We start from the raw sequence: 20,086 nt of genomic DNA on the forward strand, positions 1-20,086 counted from the left end.
AAAATTCCTTCAAGTTCTAAATTTATGATTCTTTGTAGTAGAAAGAACACTAGACCTGGGTAAGAAGATCTGGGTTCAGATCTCCAAGGTCCTTTGCAACTCTCAGCCCTAGGAGGAAAATTATTATTATTCAGTCAAACCTGCCTGTTTTGTAGATGAGGAAATGGGGCAGGGTAGAATTGGGGAGATGAAATGACTTACTTAGAGTCATACAGGTAGTTAGTGGCACAATCAAGGCTGGAATTCAGGTCCTCCGATTTTTAGTCCTTTGCTATGGTACCTTAGCTTCTCCTAGATACATATCAAAACAATTAATCTGTTGGATTTTTCCATCCAATTGGCCATATATATCAACTTTATTACAATAAAGGAAGGAAACATGAATTTATTAAGGAGCTTCTTTGTGACAGAACCTGTGCTAATTGCTTTAAAAAAGTGTTATCTCAGAACAACCTTGAGAGGTAGGTGCTATTATTGTCCCCATCTTACAGATGAGAAAACTGAGACAGATAGAGATAAAAGTGACTTGTTCAGGGTCACAGAACTAGGAAATGTATGAGGCAAGATTTCAGCTCAGCTCTTCCTGATTTTATATCTAGGATTCACTGTCCCACCTAGCTGCATCTGGCAAAGACAGATTATTATATCTCACCCAGAGCAGAGGAAAAATTTTCAGATTCATTTTCATACTTCTTTCTTTTTCCTTTTTTTGAGAGGCAATAGGGGTTAAGTGACTTGTGTCAAGTGTCTGAGGCCAGATTTGAACTCAGGTCCTCCTGACTCCACTGCACCTAGCTGCTCCCCCATTCTTCACATTTCTAATCCCTTCATTTGCCCATGACTGGAAGGATTATAGAGTTGAGGAAATTTGGGGAAGATTACAAAATATCCAGTCAGACCGATGGGCCATTCAACCTAGGGTTCCATCTATAACATTGGGAGCAAGGGACTAATTATGGGAAAAAATGGTCATTCCCCTTTGTACCATGCTTGATCCATTTGTTAGATTTTTAAGGTGTTTCTTTATTCACCAAGCCTCTAGATCATTTTCATAATTACCTTCCATGGTCTGGTATCCAAAAACATTGCTTATAAATCTACTTTGCATGTACAGTCTTATTTTAGGAGATTCCAAAGTAATAGAAGCCACAGACCCTTATTCTCAGGAAGCTTACTCCCTAGATGGAGAGACTGGATGGATATACCAGAAACCATGGAGGAATGATTAATAGAGGGACATAGGCAGGTTAGGATCTCAGTTTACTTAACTGTCAAATGAAGATTCAACTATTTATACTAAGCACAGTTGCTATAAGGACTTCTTGTAAGGAAAATATTTTCTAAACTTTAAAGTGCTATATAAATGTGAACTATGTTCATTACTGGATGTGTGACATTGGACAAATTAAATAGCCTTTTTGAGTCTCAGTTTAACTATAAAATCAGGAGAACAAAACTTGCATTATTTACTCAACCATATTGCTATGAAGATCAAATAAGATAATGTATTTAGGGGTCTTTGTCATTGTAAAACATTATTTCAATATGAACTATCATTATTATATTTCATGAGAATGATCTACATGTGAATTGAAGCTACCCTTGCTGAAAAGATGAGAAGGGAACAGACTTTGGTAGATAATTCTGTATAGCAGATTATATGTTTGTGGCCACACAATTGCCTGGAAGGTGAAGAAAAGACATGATCTTGCTATGTTTATTGTTTTTTGATTATAAAAAAGTTGTTGGCTCAGTGTGGCAAGATGCTATCTTAAAAGATAGACTCCAAAAACAATATGGACAATGCCTGCACATTCCCCTTTCCCTCAAATCACCTTATAAGCAATGCCATTTTCCAGCAATGTACTGGACGTACCTCCTCTCTCCTGAACCAAAGGCTCTGTATCTGAGAGTTCAGGCACTCACCTAGAATTATATATGGGGAAATTGAGACCCAGAGAGATGAGGTTATTGGTCTAATGTCATACAGGTAGTTAATGGTGAAGCTGAAACTAGTATCTCTAGCCCCCCCATTAAATAAAGAGTGGTAAAACTGATGTGGCATATTAACAGACCAATTTTCTAAGGCAACAATGGGCAGAATTCAATTCCATTTTGCAAATATTATTTTGAATCAATTATGAGCAAGTTTCTTAAAATTCAGAATTTGATGTAATGGTAGGACAAAGGAGGAATTTAACGATTCCCAAAGTCCATATTGTGAGACCTTAAAAAATTTATGCTCCAACAAGAGGTCTTTGATGTTAAGATCATGTAGAATTCCTTGGTAAATGCAACTACAGAAATACCTCTATTCAATGATTATTAATGACAAATAAGACTCTGGACATAGAACATAAGTCAAGTGCGCCACTATTTATGCATTCCTATGAGTGAGACATTAATGTTTGCCAAAGGTGTTTTTACCATTGCCATGGAAGATGTCTTGCTCAATGTCCAAATGGAAAAGTGATTCCTTATAGAAGGCAATATCCTCCAGGCATTCCTATTTGTGGGTGTTATTATGTTTATTACATCATACCTCAGAATGTTATTGGTTTTCTTTAATGATATCAATGACTATGCAAAAGTGATTAACCTAGGGGCAGCTAGATGGCGCAGTGGATAGAGCACTGGCCCTGGATTCAGGAGTACCTGAGTTCAAATCCGACCTCAGACACTTAACATTTACTAGCTGTGTGACCCTGGGCAAGTCACTTAACCCCAATTGCCCAGCAAAAAAAAAAAAAGTGATTAACCTAACAATCCATATAGGAATAACTAAATGGATGAAAAAGTGCTCATTGTTGAGACTGTGACATCAGTTGGTTGGCAAGTATCTTGAATTAGTATGTCAATACATGTATTTGGTTTTTTTTTGTTGTTTGTTTTTTTGTGTGGGGGCAATGAGGATTAAGTGACTTGCCCAAGGTCACACAGCTAGTAAGTGTCAAGTGTCTGAGGCTGGATTTGAACTCAGGTCCTCCTGAATCCAGGGCCAGTGCTTTATTCACTGTGCCACCTAGCTGCACCTCAATACATGTACTTGGGGCAGACATTCGAGATAGAGAATGAGTTGGGCTCAACATTAGATAGCTAGAAGAGAGCAGACAGGTTTGCACTCAGGAAATTGCATAAGACTCTATTAGGCACCCAGTGCCAAGATCCATCTTTTCAATACAATCTCTTCTTGGCAATGCTAAGGGATATTTTATGGTTGTGGATCTGGAAACACCAAAACCTCTAAGGAATCAAAGTTTTAGGTGATTCAGAGAACATTGTAGTGATGGGTACAAGTCAGTTGCAGGGATATTTCTAATGATTGTCCAAACTCAAGAAGTGCTGTGAGGGATCTGAACCAAGGAAAGGCATGGTTGGAAAAGGAAGGGGCTTAATTAAATGAAGGATAACAGCTCAAGAGATCGAATGCTCCATCAATCCCCATGGAATGTAAAAAGATTCAAGTCAAGGTCTCTAGCACATTAGATTGATCCTCTGTGGAATAAAACATGGACAAGAATGAAACAGAATGATCAAACATGAAAGACTTGTTTTTGCACCAGTAGAAGGCATACACATATCAACGAGGTCATAGTTCTATCAGAGCACTGAAATATTATTATGGATTGTTGTTACTAAAGACCAAGAGAAGGATCTAAAGGGAAAAGAGATGCCTATGGATTGAGGAACTCTGGCTTTAAATGCCTGGGACCAGGCAGAACAGAATAATTGGAGCCCTTGTTTCTCCCAATCACAGGAGATTTTTGTGGGTATCTTTTCCTTGGTCAATACCTTTTCATTTGTTACCAGTTTCATTCTGTCTTTATCACTGATGGCATGAGCTTTGGGGAACCACACAGAATCTTCAGGAAGGTTGGGTATTCTATCTTGTAAAAAAAGGCATCAGATATGGATTTACTGATTTTCACTTTTAAAAAATTACATCGGGGCAGCGAGGTGGCACAATGGATAAAGCACCGGCCCTGGATTCAGGAGGACCTGAGTTCAAATCCAGCCTTAGACACTTGACACTAGCTGTGCGACCCTGGGCAAGTCACTTAACACTCATTGCCCCGCGCCCCCAAAATACATCTGGGAGAATGAAGCTTGTAATGAGATAGGAATCAGGGAGATTTAGCTTTGGATAAAGTCAAGCATGGGGAAAGTTGCAGGGGGAGGGGCTAAGGTATTAGGACATATTTAACTAGATGCAGAAGTGAGGCAAGATTTTGGGGCCTTGAACAAACAATCACCTTTTGTAGAAAGGCTGGGGCTAGGGGCAAAGAGGCATGGTGGAAAGGATGCAGGATTTGATATCATCTCAGTTGTTAACCTGGATTCCTCATTCTCTTTCTCACTCTGCCCCCACAATTCAATCCATTGTCAAGTTTTATTTTTTCTGCCTTTACATCTCTGGTATCTATCTCTATCTCTATCTCTATCTCTATCTCTATCTCTATCTCTATCTATTTCTATCTTTCTCTCCTGACACTGTCACTGTCTTGGTGGAGTGCCCCATCACTACGTACCTAGACTATGTCAATAGAGCCATCATTGGTCTCCCTGCCTCAAGTCTCTCTCCTCGATAGTCCATCCTCTACTCGGCCATCAAATTGATCTTCCTAAATACAGATCTGACCATGTCAGCTCCACCTTCCCCATCTAATAAATTACAGTGGCTCCAGGATCAAATAGCAAACCCATACTCTGTGATCCAGTAATACTGACCTCCTTACTGCTCCTCACACATGGCATATGACACTCTTGCCTGGGCATTTTCATTGATTGTTTCCCAAGCCTGGGGTGTGTGTGTGGTGGTTATTTTCTTCTTCATCTCCACCTTTTGGCTTTCCTGGTTTTCCTTGCTTCTTTTAAATTTCAACTCGAATACCACTTTTTTTGTGTGTGTGTGTGTGGGGGGGCAATGAGGGTTCAAATCCTACCTTTTACAAGAAGCCTTTACCAGCCTCCTTTAATACTATACCTTTCCCAAGAGATTACTATCAATTTGTTGTGGCTTGTTTGTACAGTTGTTTACATGTTGTTTCCCACATTAGACTGAATTCCTTGAGAGCAGTGATTATCTTTTGCTTTTCTATATATTTCAAGTGCTTAGCACAGTAACTGGAACATAGTAGGTGCTTAAAGATTTCTTTTTTAAAATAATATTTTATTTTCCCCACAATTACATATTAAAAAGAATTTTTAACATTAAAAAAGTTTTGAGTTCCAAGTTCTATCTCTCTCTCCCTTCCTCCCTCCTTGAGATGGTGAGAAGTCTGATATAGGTTATACATGTGCAATCATGTAATAAATTTCCATGTTATTCATTTTGTACAAGAAGACTTGAAAAAAAACGAAAGAAAGAAAATGAAAAAGAGTATGTTTCAGTCTGTATTCAGACTGTACATCAGTTCTTTCTCTGGAGGTGAATAGCATTTTCTCATTCTACTTCTGCATACCAAGAGAATAGGGTTTGAGACATGGATCATTCTTTCCCAGGAAGTGTCTGGTTCCTTTGGGTGTATACTCTGGCCTTTCCACGGTTGAGAGGAGACTAGCAGTGGGCTTGTAGACTGCTGACAGCTCTTGGTCTATAGAGAGAGGAAGATGCCCACTTGGTTTTTACCAGTGGGGAAAGTACAGAAGTAAGTTCTATACACATTCCTATTGAGGCCAGTCTTGCACACACCTGTATGCATACACGTACCCAGTCACCTATAAAGCCTTCTTTACTAAATCTCCAGGTCTTGGTGCTTCCTCTTTGATGGCCCATTCTGTTTCCCATTTTAGACTCCCCATTTTCTGTCTTTGGCTTCATCAACTTGGTTGGTCCTTTAGATGGCCCTCCCACTAACATATTTTTGTAATACCTTCATCACATAAGGTGCAGGCAGGTATTCTTTGATCCCTTTGTCTTGGTTCCAGTAATGACCTTCATGTGTTCTATTTTTATTATATATATTATATATATATATATATACATATATATATATATATGGCATAATTGGTGGGGGAGCTAGGTGGTGCAGTGGCAGATTGCTGGGCCTGAAGTCAGGAGGACCCATCTTGAGTTCAAATCTGGCTTCAGACAGTTACTAGTTGTGTGACCTTGAATAAGTTACTTAACCCTATTTGCCTCAGTTTCTCATCTGTAAAATGAGCTGGAGAAGGAAATTGCAAACTACTCCAGTATCTTTACCAAGACAACCTCAAATGGGGTCATGAAGGGTTTGGACACAATTGAACAACCACAAGAAAAACAATGGGCACTATCGATGGCTCTGGTGAAGGAAATGCACAGCTCAACTTGATTCTGTTCTATTCAAATAAGCCACCTCCCTTATTCTTTAGGTTTTCCCTCTCCTCTATCCCATCATATATCTTTCCACAAATGCCTCTCCTCCTCACCCCAATCCTAATAGAAGAAACAATTCCAGGTTTATTCCAACAGACTTTTAGGGAAGTCATGCCACCTTCAGCTTCCTCATCTGTAAAGTAAGGAGACTCAAGGGACTCTTCTAATTCTAGAAACAGATCTGGAAGAAGAGAACTGAAAAATCACTTTTGGGCATTCTTTATTATTTGGTCCACATTTGTTCTAGGGGGTTAGCGGAATGCTAAGGACTTCTAAAAAAACTGAGAAGGAGGAACTGTTTGTTGGAAGGAAGGTCTAGGAGTTGTGAAGATGGAGTAAGAAAGATAGAGACCAAAGTCATTGCTCACCAATCATTTATTGTTAATTTCCATGCATTCTAATAGTTTGAACACAAATATTTTTGAGGTAGATGTGGTTTATAGGACTGGACAGTTGCAGATTCATTATTAAGACCTTCTAAAACCTGTATACATATGACATAATGTACTTTCTTCCCGTTAAATTAGTGCTGAGTTTTTACAAATTCTCAAATTGGAGACAGATTCATAAACCCTCCTTTTTTTTGGAGGGGGGAGGGAAGGAAGGAAGGAATGTCAACCCCCCCCAACAAACAAACAAACAAACAAACAACTCTATGGCAGAGATGAAATGGACATTTCTCTAGAATGGGAAAAAGTGACAGAGATAAGTTGCTACTAGTTGAAATATCCTCTTCTATAATTTTTCCTAATCAACCAACTTGCTCTTTTGGAATTCCTGATGGATTGAGATTATAGGTGTGTCTGCCTTGAAAGCTATTGTCCATCAACTCCAGATTTTCACTCTTCTTGAATTGCAGTTAAGTAAGACAAATCAAACACGGATGTGACAATCTGCTCTTGTGTCTCCAGGCTTCAGGGCCAAAAGGATCTACCTCTCAATGGAAAATTAACAAATTTGATAAACCTGATTTTAAAACTACCCCCCAATTTTCAGTGTGCAAATAAAAAAAATAAACCCTTCCCACTGATTCAAATTGGGATCTGATTCTTTCACCCAATTTTAAACCCAGATTTAACTTAACCAGGGATCTATCATTTTTCAAACATCCCCTGGATACACTTCACCACACCCAGCTCAGTCAAAGCACCTTAAAAGTAAGTACTCATTCTGAAAAGGACAATGGTATGTAGACTGAGTACGCAATAAGTGAGAGAGATAAACTTAGTTTTCTTTTTTAAAGGGAGAAAGCATTTGAATTTGGTCTTGACCTTGATCTGGCATCCTTTTAGTAGTGATGCCTCTGGCCTTTTTGCTCTTGTACATACTTGTAGAGGGGGCTAGGAGAAACAGTTGAGTTAGTGGGGTGGCTTCCATCAGATGATCTTCCTCCAAGATTTCCATAGGCCTGGCTTGGCTGGGAACTTTGGTTCCCAGGCCTCCTCTGAGAACCCTGTCTCTGATGATGTAGGTGATCACGCTCACGCATGGAGGAGCCTTCTTTCTGAGGATAACTCTGTTGGTCTTTTTGCCATCGCCGATTCTGGGTCTCTTGTCGTCTTTGCCCTTCATAGGTCTGACATGAACTCTCTTCTTCCTCGCTTTCTTCTGTCTCATGGGTTCGCCTGTCCCTCAGATGACGACTTTGCTCATTACCACAGGCTTGTCGATCTTGTCTGTCCCGGGTCTGAGGATACCTCTCATTTTCTTGGGTTTGCCTGTTCTGTGTTCGACTGTCCTGCAGCTGATGACTTTGCTCATTGCCACAGGTCTGTCTGTCCCGCCTCTGAGAAGAGGTTCCCTGCTCCTCATGACCTTGTCTATCCCTGGTCTGATGAACCTCTTCTTCTTCATGTGTTTGCTGGTGGTATCTTTGATGGACTTGCTTTTCTTCACGCCTTTGTCCTCCAGTCTGTTGACTGCCACTCTGCTGCCAATCTTTCCCTTTATGGCAAAGAGGTCTTTCCTCCACAGACTGGGCATACAACTTACGTTGACGCTGCTCAGACTCCCTTTCTGGTTGCCATAGCCCCTGTCCGAAGTGGCTCTGTCTGTCTTCCCCAGATAGATACCCCTGGCTTCTAGTTAGCCCCTGCCCTTCCTGTTCTGCTCTTCGGCTACTTTGGAACTGACGATTTTGGCCCTGTATCTCAGAATGTCTATAACCAGAATCCAAACCTTGTCTGTCTGTTCGACCATAGCTCGATTCTTGTCCAAATCCCTCATACTGGCCATAGTGAGAATCTAGTCCCTGTCTCCCTGACTGGCCATATTGAGTGTCCAGTCCTTGCCTTCTTGACTGGTCATATTGAGTGTCTAGACCTTGTCTTCCTGACTGGTCATATTGAGTGTCTAGACCTTGTCTTCCTGACTGGCCATAATGAGAATCTAATCCTTGTCTCCCTGACTGACCACACTGAGTGTCCAGTCCTTGCCTTCCTGATTGGCCATAGTGAGAATCTAATCCTTGTCTCCCTGACTGACTGCATTGAGTGTCTAGTCCTTGTCTCCTTGACCGACCACATTGAGTGTCCAGTCCTTGTCTTCCTGACTGGTCATAGTGAGAATCCAATCCTTGCCTTCCTGACTGACCACATTGAGTGTCCAGTCCTTGCCTTCCTGATTGGTCATAGTGAGAATCCAATCCTTGCCTTCCTGACTGACCACACTGAGTGTCCAGTCCTTGCCTTCCTGACTGGCCATAGTGAGAATCCAATCCTTGCCTTCCTGATTGACCACACTGAGTGTCCAGTCCTTGCCTTCCTGACTGGTCATAGTGAGAATCCAATCCTTGCCTTCCTGACTGACCACATTGAGTGTCCAGTCCTTGCCTTCCTGACTGGCCATAGTGAGAATCCAATCCTTGCCTTCCTGATTGACCACACTGAGTGTCCAGTCCTTGCCTTCCTGACTGGTCATAGTGAGAATCTAATCCTTCTCTTCCTGATTGGTCATAATGAGAGTCCAGTCCTTGTCTCCCTGACTGACCATAGTAATACTCTTGTCCTTGTCTACCTGAATGGCAATTACCAGTGTTTAGTCTTTGTCTGTCTGACTGACCACAGCGTGAGTCTTGTCCCAGCCTTTGAGACTGACTATAATGAAAACCATCGTCTTGTCTTGCAGGTTCAGTATAATCAAAGCCTTGACTTTGTCTTTTATTTTGACCTATGCAAGAGACATACCTTTGTCTCTCAGACTGACCACAACTTGATTCCTGTCTCATCCTTCTGGACTGATCAGAGTGAGCATCCTGTCCTTGTCTTTTTGAATTAGTGTGGTGTGAGTCCTGTCCTAACCTTTCAGATTGACCATAACGAGAGGTCTTATTTTGTTTCTCAGGCTGACCCCGGTGAGAATGCTGGTCTTGTTTCTCAGACTGACCATAGCGGGAATCCTCATCTTCTTCATACTGACCATAGCGGGAATCCTCATCTTGTCCCTCGTACTGACCATAGCGGGAATCCTCATCTTGTCCCTCATACTGACCATAGCGGGAATCCTCATCTCGTCCCTCATACTGACCATAGCGAGAGTCATCTTGCCTCTCAGACTGACCACAGTGGGAATCTTGCCTTTGTCTCCTATGCTTCTGTTTTTGTTGCTTTCCTACATCCTCCTCTGGAAAATGATGGTCCCGGGTTCTTTCTCTTCCTCGTTCTTGGTGGGCCCCAATTCTATCTCTACATGATTTTTTACTCTGAATTTGATAACAGGATTGAGCCAATTTAAACACCAACAAGAGAAATTCATTGAAGTCTACTTTTTCATCATGGTCCCGATCTAAGAGCTGCAAGATGGTGTCAACTGTATCAGGGTCATGTGGTCTCTGTGAGAAAATAAAACAAAGACTAAATTTTAATCATCTGCCCTTTACTGCCTCAGCCTGGATTTCCCAATGGTTTGGGTCAAGTCTTTTAGAGAAGGGAAGGGAATAAGCATTTATATAGCACCTAATGTATGCTAGGTATCATGCTAAGCACTTTGTACAAATATCATCTCATAACCTTGTGAAAGAGGTGCTCTTATTATCTCCATTTTCCAGTTGATGAATCTGAAGCAAATAGAGGTTAAGTGCCTTGCCCAAGGTCATACAACTACTAAGTATCTGGAGTTGGATTTGAACTCAGGTCTTCATGAGCCCAGGCCCAGTACTTTGCACACTCTGGCACCACTTAGCTGCTTTTTCTAAAGACCTGATCCCTTGCTGGTTTTGCAAGGACAGTGGATAGGCATGTTTAAAAGCAACCCCCCCCCATTTAATAATTAATTTGAGTAAATTAGCTTTGAATAATAGAGCTGGAGGTGAAAGGGACCTTAGTAGTTAACTAGTCCATTTTACAGATGAAAAAGCTGAGGCCCAGGGAAGTTAAATAAATTGCATACAGACAGTAAGTTCAGAGGTGGTATTTGAACCTATATCTGCTGATGCTATAGTCAGTGTTCTTTCCATTGTACCACACTGTTGCCTTGACACCAATGAAAAACAAAGATCAAGAAGAGGCCTCTTGGCATAGTGTGGAAAGAATGCTGAATTTGTAGTCAGTGGACCTGAGTTCCAATCCTGGTTCTATTACTTAATGTAGATGAAGATGGGTAATTCACTTAACCTCTCTGTTTGGTTTATTCATCTGTAAAATTAGGGTCTCCTCTCTTCCTCCCCTAAGCCATTGAGGCTTAGGGGAAGAAGAGAGGAGTCCCTGAGGTTGAGGCCCTGGACAGAATTGAGAAAACAATAGTAAGAAAGGTTTGAGGTCTAGGATTACATTACCCACAATTCAGGATTAAAACATGATAATAATAATAATAATAATAATAATAGTAAGCTGCTCAAATAAAGTAAGAAAAAATTAAAAATAAAAATAAGTAAGCAAAGGAAAAAGAACCCAATCATTGATAGCTACTCTGGTGTAAAAGAAGATCTGGATTCATATTCAGAAGAAGATAGTAAGGTAAGAAAACCCACTCATACCGTAAAGAGTAACATCAAGAAGTTACAAGCCCAAAAAGAAATCTTGGAACAACTTAAAAAGGAATTAAGAAAATAAATATGAGAAAATGAGGAAAAATTAGGAAGAAAATAAAAGCAATTCAAGAAAACTATGGAAGGAAAGATAACCAATTGGAAAATGAGATTCAAAATTGTAAGAAAGAGAATAAAAAGGAATTAAAAAATCAAATAAGAGAGAATGAGGAAAAATTAGTAAAATAAGCGTGTTGGACTAGATGACCTCTAAGGCCCCGTATGGGTTTAAAACTGTGATTCTATGGGATTCTGTTAAGCAAATCTCACTTTGTAAGAAGAAAAGCCCCCTTTACTTAGGGGCTTGAATCTCTTGTAGGTCACTGCATTTCAAGGAGATGGCTTTACTAGCATTAGCAAATGCTTTGGGAGCAGGCCACAATTGACCAAAATGACTGTCTCTATTTTGTCTTCTCCCAGGGCCCAAGGTTTCCTGGGAGTCTCATCTTACCCGAAGGATCTCCTTGAACTCCTGCAGGAGAAGCTGCTTCAGTTCTTTCTTGCACAGGGATGTGCAGTCATCATTCATACTGGCGTATTCATGGAACACCTTAATCACATTGAGGATGCTACTCAGGAGCTGAGCCATTTTTTGCAAATTCAAATGAACCTAGAAGCAGACATCAGAAGAGGTAGGTGATTCTGTTGGATACCAGAAGGGGTTTCCAGCATAAAACCATTTCCTGCTAGAAAGGGAAAAAAGCCAGGGAATTTAGAGAGCTGCTTTTTAGAGAGACATTCATAGGGAGGCACAGGGGAGATTATTAAATGGGAAACAACAGCAGCAGCTTTCCAAATGCAAACCTATGGAAATGTAAGTTAGTGTTCTTATTGCTGCTGTTGCTGTCACTCTGGGATCAAGCAGAAATTCCTTTGGCATTTAAGTCCCATCAAAATCTGGTTCTAGGGGCAGCTAGGTGGCGCAGTGGATAAAGCACTGGCCTTGGATTCAGGAGGACCTGAGTTCAAATCCAACCTCAGACACTTGACACTAGCTGTGTGACCTTGGGCAAGTCACTTAACCCTCATTGCCCCACAAAAAAAAAATCTGGTTCTAACTTACTTTTCCAGCTTTATTATATATTACTCCCCTTCATGAACTTGTGATCCAGCCAAACTGGCTTACTTCCCATTCCTTATGCCTAATTACCCATCTCCAGCCTCCATGCCTTTCCACAGGCTGCTCGTTCCTCAAGCCTGTGATGCTTTCTTTCTTCACCTCCACCTCTTGAAATCCCTATCTTCATTCAAAGCTCAGCTTGGCCACATTCAGCAAGGGGCCCTTTTCGCTTCCCTCTAACTACTTTGTGTCTCCCTATAAAATTACCTTATTTATTACTTTGGATTTTAATTACCTTAGGAATTTATAGCTTTGTAATTTACTTTGTAAATTATCTTGTAAATTAGTTTATATTTTATCATGAATAGAGTTTGTGTGACTCTGGGCAAGCAACTTAACCACTGTCTGCTCCAGTTTCCTTAACTATAAAATAGATATAATTTATATACATTGTTCTCCATAAGATCTTAACTCCTGGAGGGCAATGATTTTGTTTTTGCATCTCTGGTGCCTGGCACAGTGCTTGGCACATTTGTTATTGTTGTTCAGTCATTTTTCAGTTGTGTCCAACTCTTCATGATCCCAATTGGGGTTTTTCTTGGCAAAGATGAATGGAGTACTTTGCCTTGTTTTTTTCTCCAGTTCATTTTGCAGATGGAGAAACTGAGACAAACAGGGTGAAGTGACTTGCCCAGGGTCACACAGATAGCCAACTTTGATGAAGATGAGTCCTCCAGACTCCAGGCCCAGCATTTTAACCACTGTACCACCTACCTGTCCCATTTGACACATATTAGGCACTTAATAAAAGTTTGCTAATTAATTAGAATTATCAACAACCATAATAGTAACAAATTCTGTCACTAAAGAAAAACACCAAGTTGGAAACACAGATCAATTCGGCTGTATAAAAAAGAAGGCAGTTCAAATACATAGAATTAAAATTAGGATGTTGGGGCTTCTTAGAATCCAGACTCAAATTAAATCTCTTCCTGTAAATGGAAGGTGCTAACCAGTAGTTGAAGAGTGAAGGCCTGCAAAGCATTAATAGCTCCACAGTCACGGGGGCAGCTAGGTGGCACAGTGGATAAAACACTGGTCCTGGATTCAGGAGGACCTGAGTTCAAATCTGGCCTCAGACATTGACACTTACTAGCTGTTTGACTCCAGGCAAGTCACTTAACCCTCATTGCCCACAAATAATACCTCCATAGTCACTACTAAAGAAGAGACTGGATTTCCAAACAGCCTCAATAATCATTTGCCAAGAGCAGCAGCAAAGCACAGGAGGCCTGGAATGCACTGAGGTGCTTTTCCCAAATGTACAACAATGAGGATCAACATTTCCTGGGGATACACAGTCTAAGGGCTTGGCCCTGGTGAGCACCCTCAGCCCTTGTGTATTCCCTTCTAATCTCCACACACTAAAAGCATTCTCTGACTCCGGGATCCTGGCTCATACATCAGTAGGACCAAGTCTATCAGAATGCCTCAAGACAATCAGTAACACAAAGAAAAGATTACTCTGCAATCACTGTGGAAACTGGTGACATCTGCTACAATCCCTGAGAAAAGAAGGCAGCCACAGCCACAATGAAAAGGAGGTCACAGGTTATCTAAGACTGCTCACCTACTGTGAGCATCCTTAGGCATTTAGCACAAAGGATCATGGGAAACCATTTGGAGCATGGCAGGTACCATCTTTTGCCTTGCTTACCTGTTTCACTGGGAACAAGTGGAAGGTGTAGAAGCTGGTGGAAGACACCAGGATACTAGGATTCTTGCCTATTTATAGGGGTTTTAATTGTCCTACCAGAGCATCCTGAAAAGGAGACACCTACCTGTTGGTAGAGACTGATTCACTCCCAACCCAGCCCAGCTCCACCTCACTTAACAAAAATGGGATTTGTTTGCCTTCTCACTTGCTCATGAACCTGTTTGTCATTAGAATGGTTGACAATCCTGAAGTCCCAACCCCATCTAATTAGGAGAGTTATGTGGTGGCTCTGGGAGTGAGGGGGTTATGCATAAAAAAAGTCCAGCTCTCTTTGAATGCAATGATTTACTTTTAAGGTCACACTTAGCACATCCCATTTGTTGTTGTTGCTATTATTATTCAGTCATGTCAGTCATGTCCACCTCTTTGTGACCCCATTTGAGGTTTTCTTGGCAAAGATACTGGAGTGGCTTGCCTTTTCCTTCTCCAGCTCATCTGACAATTGAGGAAACTGAGGCAAACAGGGTTAAGTGACTTGCCCAGGATCACACAGCTAGTAAATATCTGAGGCTGGATTTGAACTCAAGTCTTTCTGATTCCAGACCCAGTGTTCTCTCTACTGCACCACCTAGATAACTGACATATCTCATTGGCCAGGACAAAAGGGTAATATTATGGGAAAAAAAAAACCCTGATATGGGTATATAATAAAATTTTGATGGAATGGGATCCAGTGACAGTATACATCAAGTTAGAAGAAGATTGCCTTGGGCAAATGTTTTAGCTTTGCTAGTGACTGATGGTGGTCTTGTTAGGCAAAATGGCAGCAGATAGACTGCTAGGCCTAGTGTCAAGAAGACCTGGGTTCAGGGGCAGCTAGGTGGCACAGTGGATAAAGCACTGACCCTGGATTCAGGAGGACCTGAGTTCAAATCCAACCTTAAGACACTTGACAGTTACTAGCTGTGTGACCCTGGGCAAGCCACTTAACCCTTGTTGCCCCACAAAAAACCAAAACAAAAAAGAAGACCTGAGTTCAAATCTTCCCACAGATACTTACTAGATATGTGACCCTGAGCAAGTCACTTAACCTCTATTTGCCTCAGTTTCTTCAACTCTAAAATGGAGATAATAATAGCATCTATTCTGCAGGGTTGTTGTGAGGATAACATGAGTTAATATTTGTAAAGCACTTAGAACATTGCCTAGAATGCAGCAGGTATTACAGAAACACTAGCTAATAATAATAATAAGAAGAATATTCTTATGGCTTTTCTAGAGTTATTACTTTATTATAGCATTTTTCAGTTTTCCTGATAGGTAATTACTGTTGTTAACCAGAACATATGCTAACCATAATTTAGTGGGAATTGTTCAGTCATTTCAGTTGCATCTGACTCTCCATGAATCCATTTGGACTTTTCTTGGCAGAGATACTGGTGTGGTTTGCCATTTCTTTCTCCAACTCATTTTATAGATGAGGAAACTGAGGCAAACAGGGTGAAGTGACTTGCCCAGGGTCATACAGCTAAGCAAGTGTCTAAGACCAGATTTGAACTCAGGAAGATGAGTCTTTCTGACTCCAGGTCTGGAATCTATTGACTATGCCACATAGGTAAGTACTATAGGTGTTATCTTCGTTTTACAGATGAGGGAAATGAGGCCCCATGAGGTTAAATGAAGGAAAAAGGAAGGAAACATTTATTGACTGCTTACTATCTGCCAGGCACTGTGCTAGATGCTGGGAATACAAATACAAATACAAGGAAAAAGAGACAGTGCCTGACCTCAAGGAGCTTACATTCTAATGTCTGTTTTTGTGGGGCAATGAGGATTAAGTGACTTGCCCAGGGTCACACAGCTAGTAAGTGTCAAGTGTCTGAGTCCGGATTTGAACTCAGGTCCTCCTGAATCCAGGGCTGATGCTTTATCCACTGCACCACCTAGCTGCCCCCAGCTTACATTCTAATGGGTGAAGACAGCACACTAAAGGAAGGTGGGTGGGGAATGAGGTCCCCAGGGAAAGGAGAGAACAGGGTCAGGAGGGGAGTGAAGGCAGGCTGGTCTGGGTCTTTCTGCAAAATGACTTGGTTGTAGTTACCCAGGTAGTGTTAGAGGGGAGATATAAATTCAGGGTTCTCCCCACTACAAGTCATTAGTGGCATGACTAGTGCTGTACTATGAATATAGGTAAACCAAGGCATGGGTCAATATTGAAGAATGTTTACGGGTGACATTTAAGCTGCCCTCCCCCCATCATTGTTATTCCTGAGAAATTCGGTCCCAACTCCAAGTTAGAAATGGGGGGCACTAACGTTATTTCTGTTGTCCATGAGCCAGGGAAGCTACTAGACACCCAGGCCTCCTGTCTTCCCAAAGTCCCACCCAGACGCTACTGAGTGCAGTATCTACGGCAACCTTGCACACAGTGGGCTCTCACAAATACTTTTAAAATTAAATCAACAGGAATATCCTTTTCTCTGAGTGTTCCGTTTAATAGACGTTTCTAATCTTCTATTGATGTACATAGATTCATATGTTGTTTTACAGATTCTCCTGTTTATTTTATCTGTTTATCTTTTTCTGAATAGAGTATGAACTCCTTGTGGCCAAAAAAACATACTTGTTTATAAAAGTCTGCTTCTGTCTAAGTCTGAGGTGGTTTCCTCCCCCAACCCCATAAGGGCAGCTTTGTGGTCTTTTCTGTGTATGTGGTATGTGCAGAGAGACATGATTCCTGATTGGCAAGAAGAATACTGAGTGCAAGGTGGCATACGTGAAGGAGAGGAGACAGAGACAGATGGACAGACAGACAGAGACAGAGAGGAGAGAGAGAGAGAAAGAGAGAGAGAGAGAGAGAGAGAGAGAGAGAGAGAGAGAGAGAGAGAGAGAGAGAGAGAGGTTTTGAATATTGGCCTGAAAGCCTGGAGTTATATTTAGGGAAGCTGATCCTTATCATAGCCCTTGCCTTGCAGTGTCTACAACCCTAGAGACTGCTGAAAGCAGACTCCTCACTTCAATGGAGCTGGATCTTGGTTTGAGTTGAGATATCTTTTCATTCCTATGTGGAGAGCTCGTTTATTCTAGTGTATTCTTTGGCATAAGCTAATCTATATAAATTCTCTAATGTCTATGTTCTACTTTCTTTGATAAAGAAGTTTACTAGTTATTCATGATGGTCTTCTGGGTAACTAGTGCCTGGTGGGAATGGAGTAAGCTAAGGGCTACCCTTCAGAACAATTGGGGAAGTAACATTCATTCTGAACCCAGACGTAAACCCCTAGACTAGAGTTACCTGACAGATAGATATAATTCTAGCCTGATACTCCTTTTGGAGACTGGATTTGCTCAACCTTGACAGTATTGGACCTTGCCTGATCCTATATCTTGCTAGGTATTATGGTTCCTTTTACTCTTTGCAGGTGGGCCTCCTGTGAGACACACACATACACATACAGAGACACACACATGTGCACGCTCACATAGAGACACAGACAGACAGACAGACAGACAGACAGACAGACACACACACACACACACACACACACACACACACACTGTTGAAGGAGGGCTGATTCCTCCCGGGTCAGAACTGAAGCAAGTCAAAGCTTCTACACCATTCACTAGTGGGATTGTGTCCATGAGCAACCACTGCATTTCCGACCTGGATGAGGTAGAGACACACAATCTCAAAATCAAAATAAAAGCATAAAGATTTAGACACTATTCTAGGTGCTGGGGATATAAAGACATAAGTGAAAAAAGTGCCAGTCTTCAAGAAACTTACATTTAAACTTTAATAGAACAGGGAAGGCAAGGAATGTTAATACTCTGGAAGAATTACCAGAGTTAATTAAGAATTAACTTAATCAACTAATGTCTACAAAATTAGAGAATTGGGGTGCATGGCCTCTGTGGTCCCTTCAAACTCTCTAGCCATGATTCTGTGATTGTTGGAAGTCTACTGTATGACAGCACTGTCTGAGATGCTATGGGCAATACAGAGAGATGTTTGCCACGACGTAGAGCCCATAGTTGCTATGGAAGCTAATCAGTGGCATGGGAGGACTCCAGCTGAAGGAAATTGAGGGAAAGCTGGAGGGTAGGGCCCAGCCATGTACCCATTCTTGCTTAAAAAACTAGAGCAATTGTAGCCAATTGGAATATTCTGTCTTCATACACATCGTGTTGCTCATCCAGGACTGGATGGCTGCTGGGATCTCTTCCAACTCTGATATTCTGTTCTTTGATTCCTAAACCCTAGACTTCACCTCTTACTACCTACCCCTGATCTTGCTGTGTTCCTTATCTTTCTTTAGGCTCTTTGGACATCGGACCATTCAATTCTATCTATCCAATTCCTCTATCAACAATCCTAGCTGCCAATCTTGGTCTTCTCTCCAGATGTCGCTACTTCCTGTTTTAGGACCTATATCTCTGGTCATAAAGACTTCTCCTTGGTTTTGAGATTCTTTCTCCACCCTCAGAGCATGGCCTCTACAAGAATATTTGACTGAAACCCCTCTCCCATTCTTCCATTGTATTAAGCTGCCAGTATCATGGAGCTCACAGATGGGGTCCTGGGACCTGCCCCTTCAGGTTACAATCTAGTTGAGAGGACAGTTGGTGTGCAACAAATACTCTAAGTGTCAACTAGAGGTGCTGGGAACTTAGCCCTTTTGGTTCCTGGTGTAAAGTAGGTCAAAAGTGACTAGATCCACAGGGGCCTTTTCAACTTTGTTCTCAAGTTGCATGCCATCCAGGAGCATTTTGGTTGTGCGGACAGTGATGAAAAGAACTTCCTTTCTCAGTGTAGCATGGTTTGGACTGTGGTGCCACTGTCTTAGGGCTGACCTCCCTCAGGGCTCTCCTGAAAAGACTGGGGCTTTTTTTGAGCTCCTACCAATTGTCTCTCTCCCATTCTTAGGGATCCATTGACAGTCACCCAGTTCATTTAATTACTTAGCTCTGGATTAACATTTTGTTTTGTTTTGTTTTTGCTTTTAAATAAAAGTATTTTATTATTTTTCCAGCCACATGCAGAGATAGCCTTCCGCATCCCTGGATTAACTTTTACAAAGGGATATTTACTTCAATGTTATAGTGAGAATACATGTACAAACATTTTCCCTTGGGGCAAAATCCCCCTATACCACCTTAGTGGGGGTGGGGATTAAGTTTATAATTTAGTTCAATTTTTATATAGTATTAGTTCCACCAAATTAAAATCCCAAATCCTGTTGGGTTGTTTTTCTTGAACCCTTGCTGCTCATGACATCCCTGCTGGGATAATTGAAACACCTGGCTTGGATTTCTGGATTGCTAGATCCCTTTGTCTTGAACTCTTAGGGCTGGGTTAGAGACTATTCCCTGCACTGGAATGGAAAAGAACAAATGGCCAAATACCCAGGCTTGTTTCTTGTAGCCATGTGAAATAAAGGGGGAAAAGGAAATAGGTAGTCTTTAAGCCCTTCCTTCTTACTTCATGGTGTGAGTGAAGTATCATCCTCACATACAAATGCTGTTAAAAAGCCCCAGCTTTTTTCTTTTTTTCAAAGTGAGGCAATTGGGGTTAAGTGACTTGCCCAGGGTCACACAGCTATTAAGTGTTAAGTGTCTGAGGCTGGATTTGAACTCAGGTCCTTCTGAATCCAGGACCGGTGCTCTATCTACTGCGCCACCTAGCTGCCCCCCAGCTTTTGTTTTGTCGGGCTATTTTAATGATGCTCATCATTCTGATGAAGCTAGGTGGTGTAATAGATAGAGCACTGGGCTTGAAAGCAGAAAGACTCATTTTCATGAGTTCAAATCTGGTCTCAGACCTTTCCTAGCTATACGACCCTGAGGAAATCACTTAACCCTGTTTGCCTCAGTTTTCTCATGTAAAATGAGTTGGAGAAGGAAATGGCAAACCACTCCAGTATCTTT

The 20,086-nt window shown here is 41.4% G+C and overlaps 1 protein-coding gene across 1 annotated transcript; it reads right to left on the reverse strand.

Moving 5' to 3' along the window:
- Window positions 1-7,646: 7,646 nt before the first annotated feature.
- Window positions 7,647-11,970, reverse strand: RPTN (repetin). Its single transcript, XM_044003576.1, has 3 exons — window positions 11,833-11,970; window positions 8,911-10,187; window positions 7,647-8,841 (listed from the first exon to the last, which is right to left on the reverse strand). Exons 1-3 carry the CDS (start codon window positions 11,968-11,970, stop codon window positions 7,647-7,649), a joined length of 2,610 nt encoding a protein of 869 aa, XP_043859511.1.
- Between the last annotated feature and the right edge of the window lie 8,116 nt (window positions 11,971-20,086).

Source organism: Dromiciops gliroides, chromosome 4 (assembly GCF_019393635.1).
Source record: "Dromiciops gliroides isolate mDroGli1 chromosome 4, mDroGli1.pri, whole genome shotgun sequence".
Lineage (NCBI taxonomy): Eukaryota > Metazoa > Chordata > Mammalia > Microbiotheria > Microbiotheriidae > Dromiciops > Dromiciops gliroides.

Coding starts and splice junctions, on each gene's coding strand:
- RPTN (XM_044003576.1), bottom strand. CDS start 11,970: ATGGCTCAGCTCCTGAGTAGCATCCTCAATGTGATTAAGGTGTTCCAT. Junction 10,188..11,832: donor AGTTCAAGGAGATCCTTCGG/GTAAGATGAGAC, acceptor ATTTTCTCACAG/AGACCACATGACCCTGATAC. Junction 8,842..8,910: donor TTGGATTCTCACTATGACCA/GTCAGGAAGACA, acceptor CACTCAATGCAG/TCAGTCAGGGAGACAAGGAT.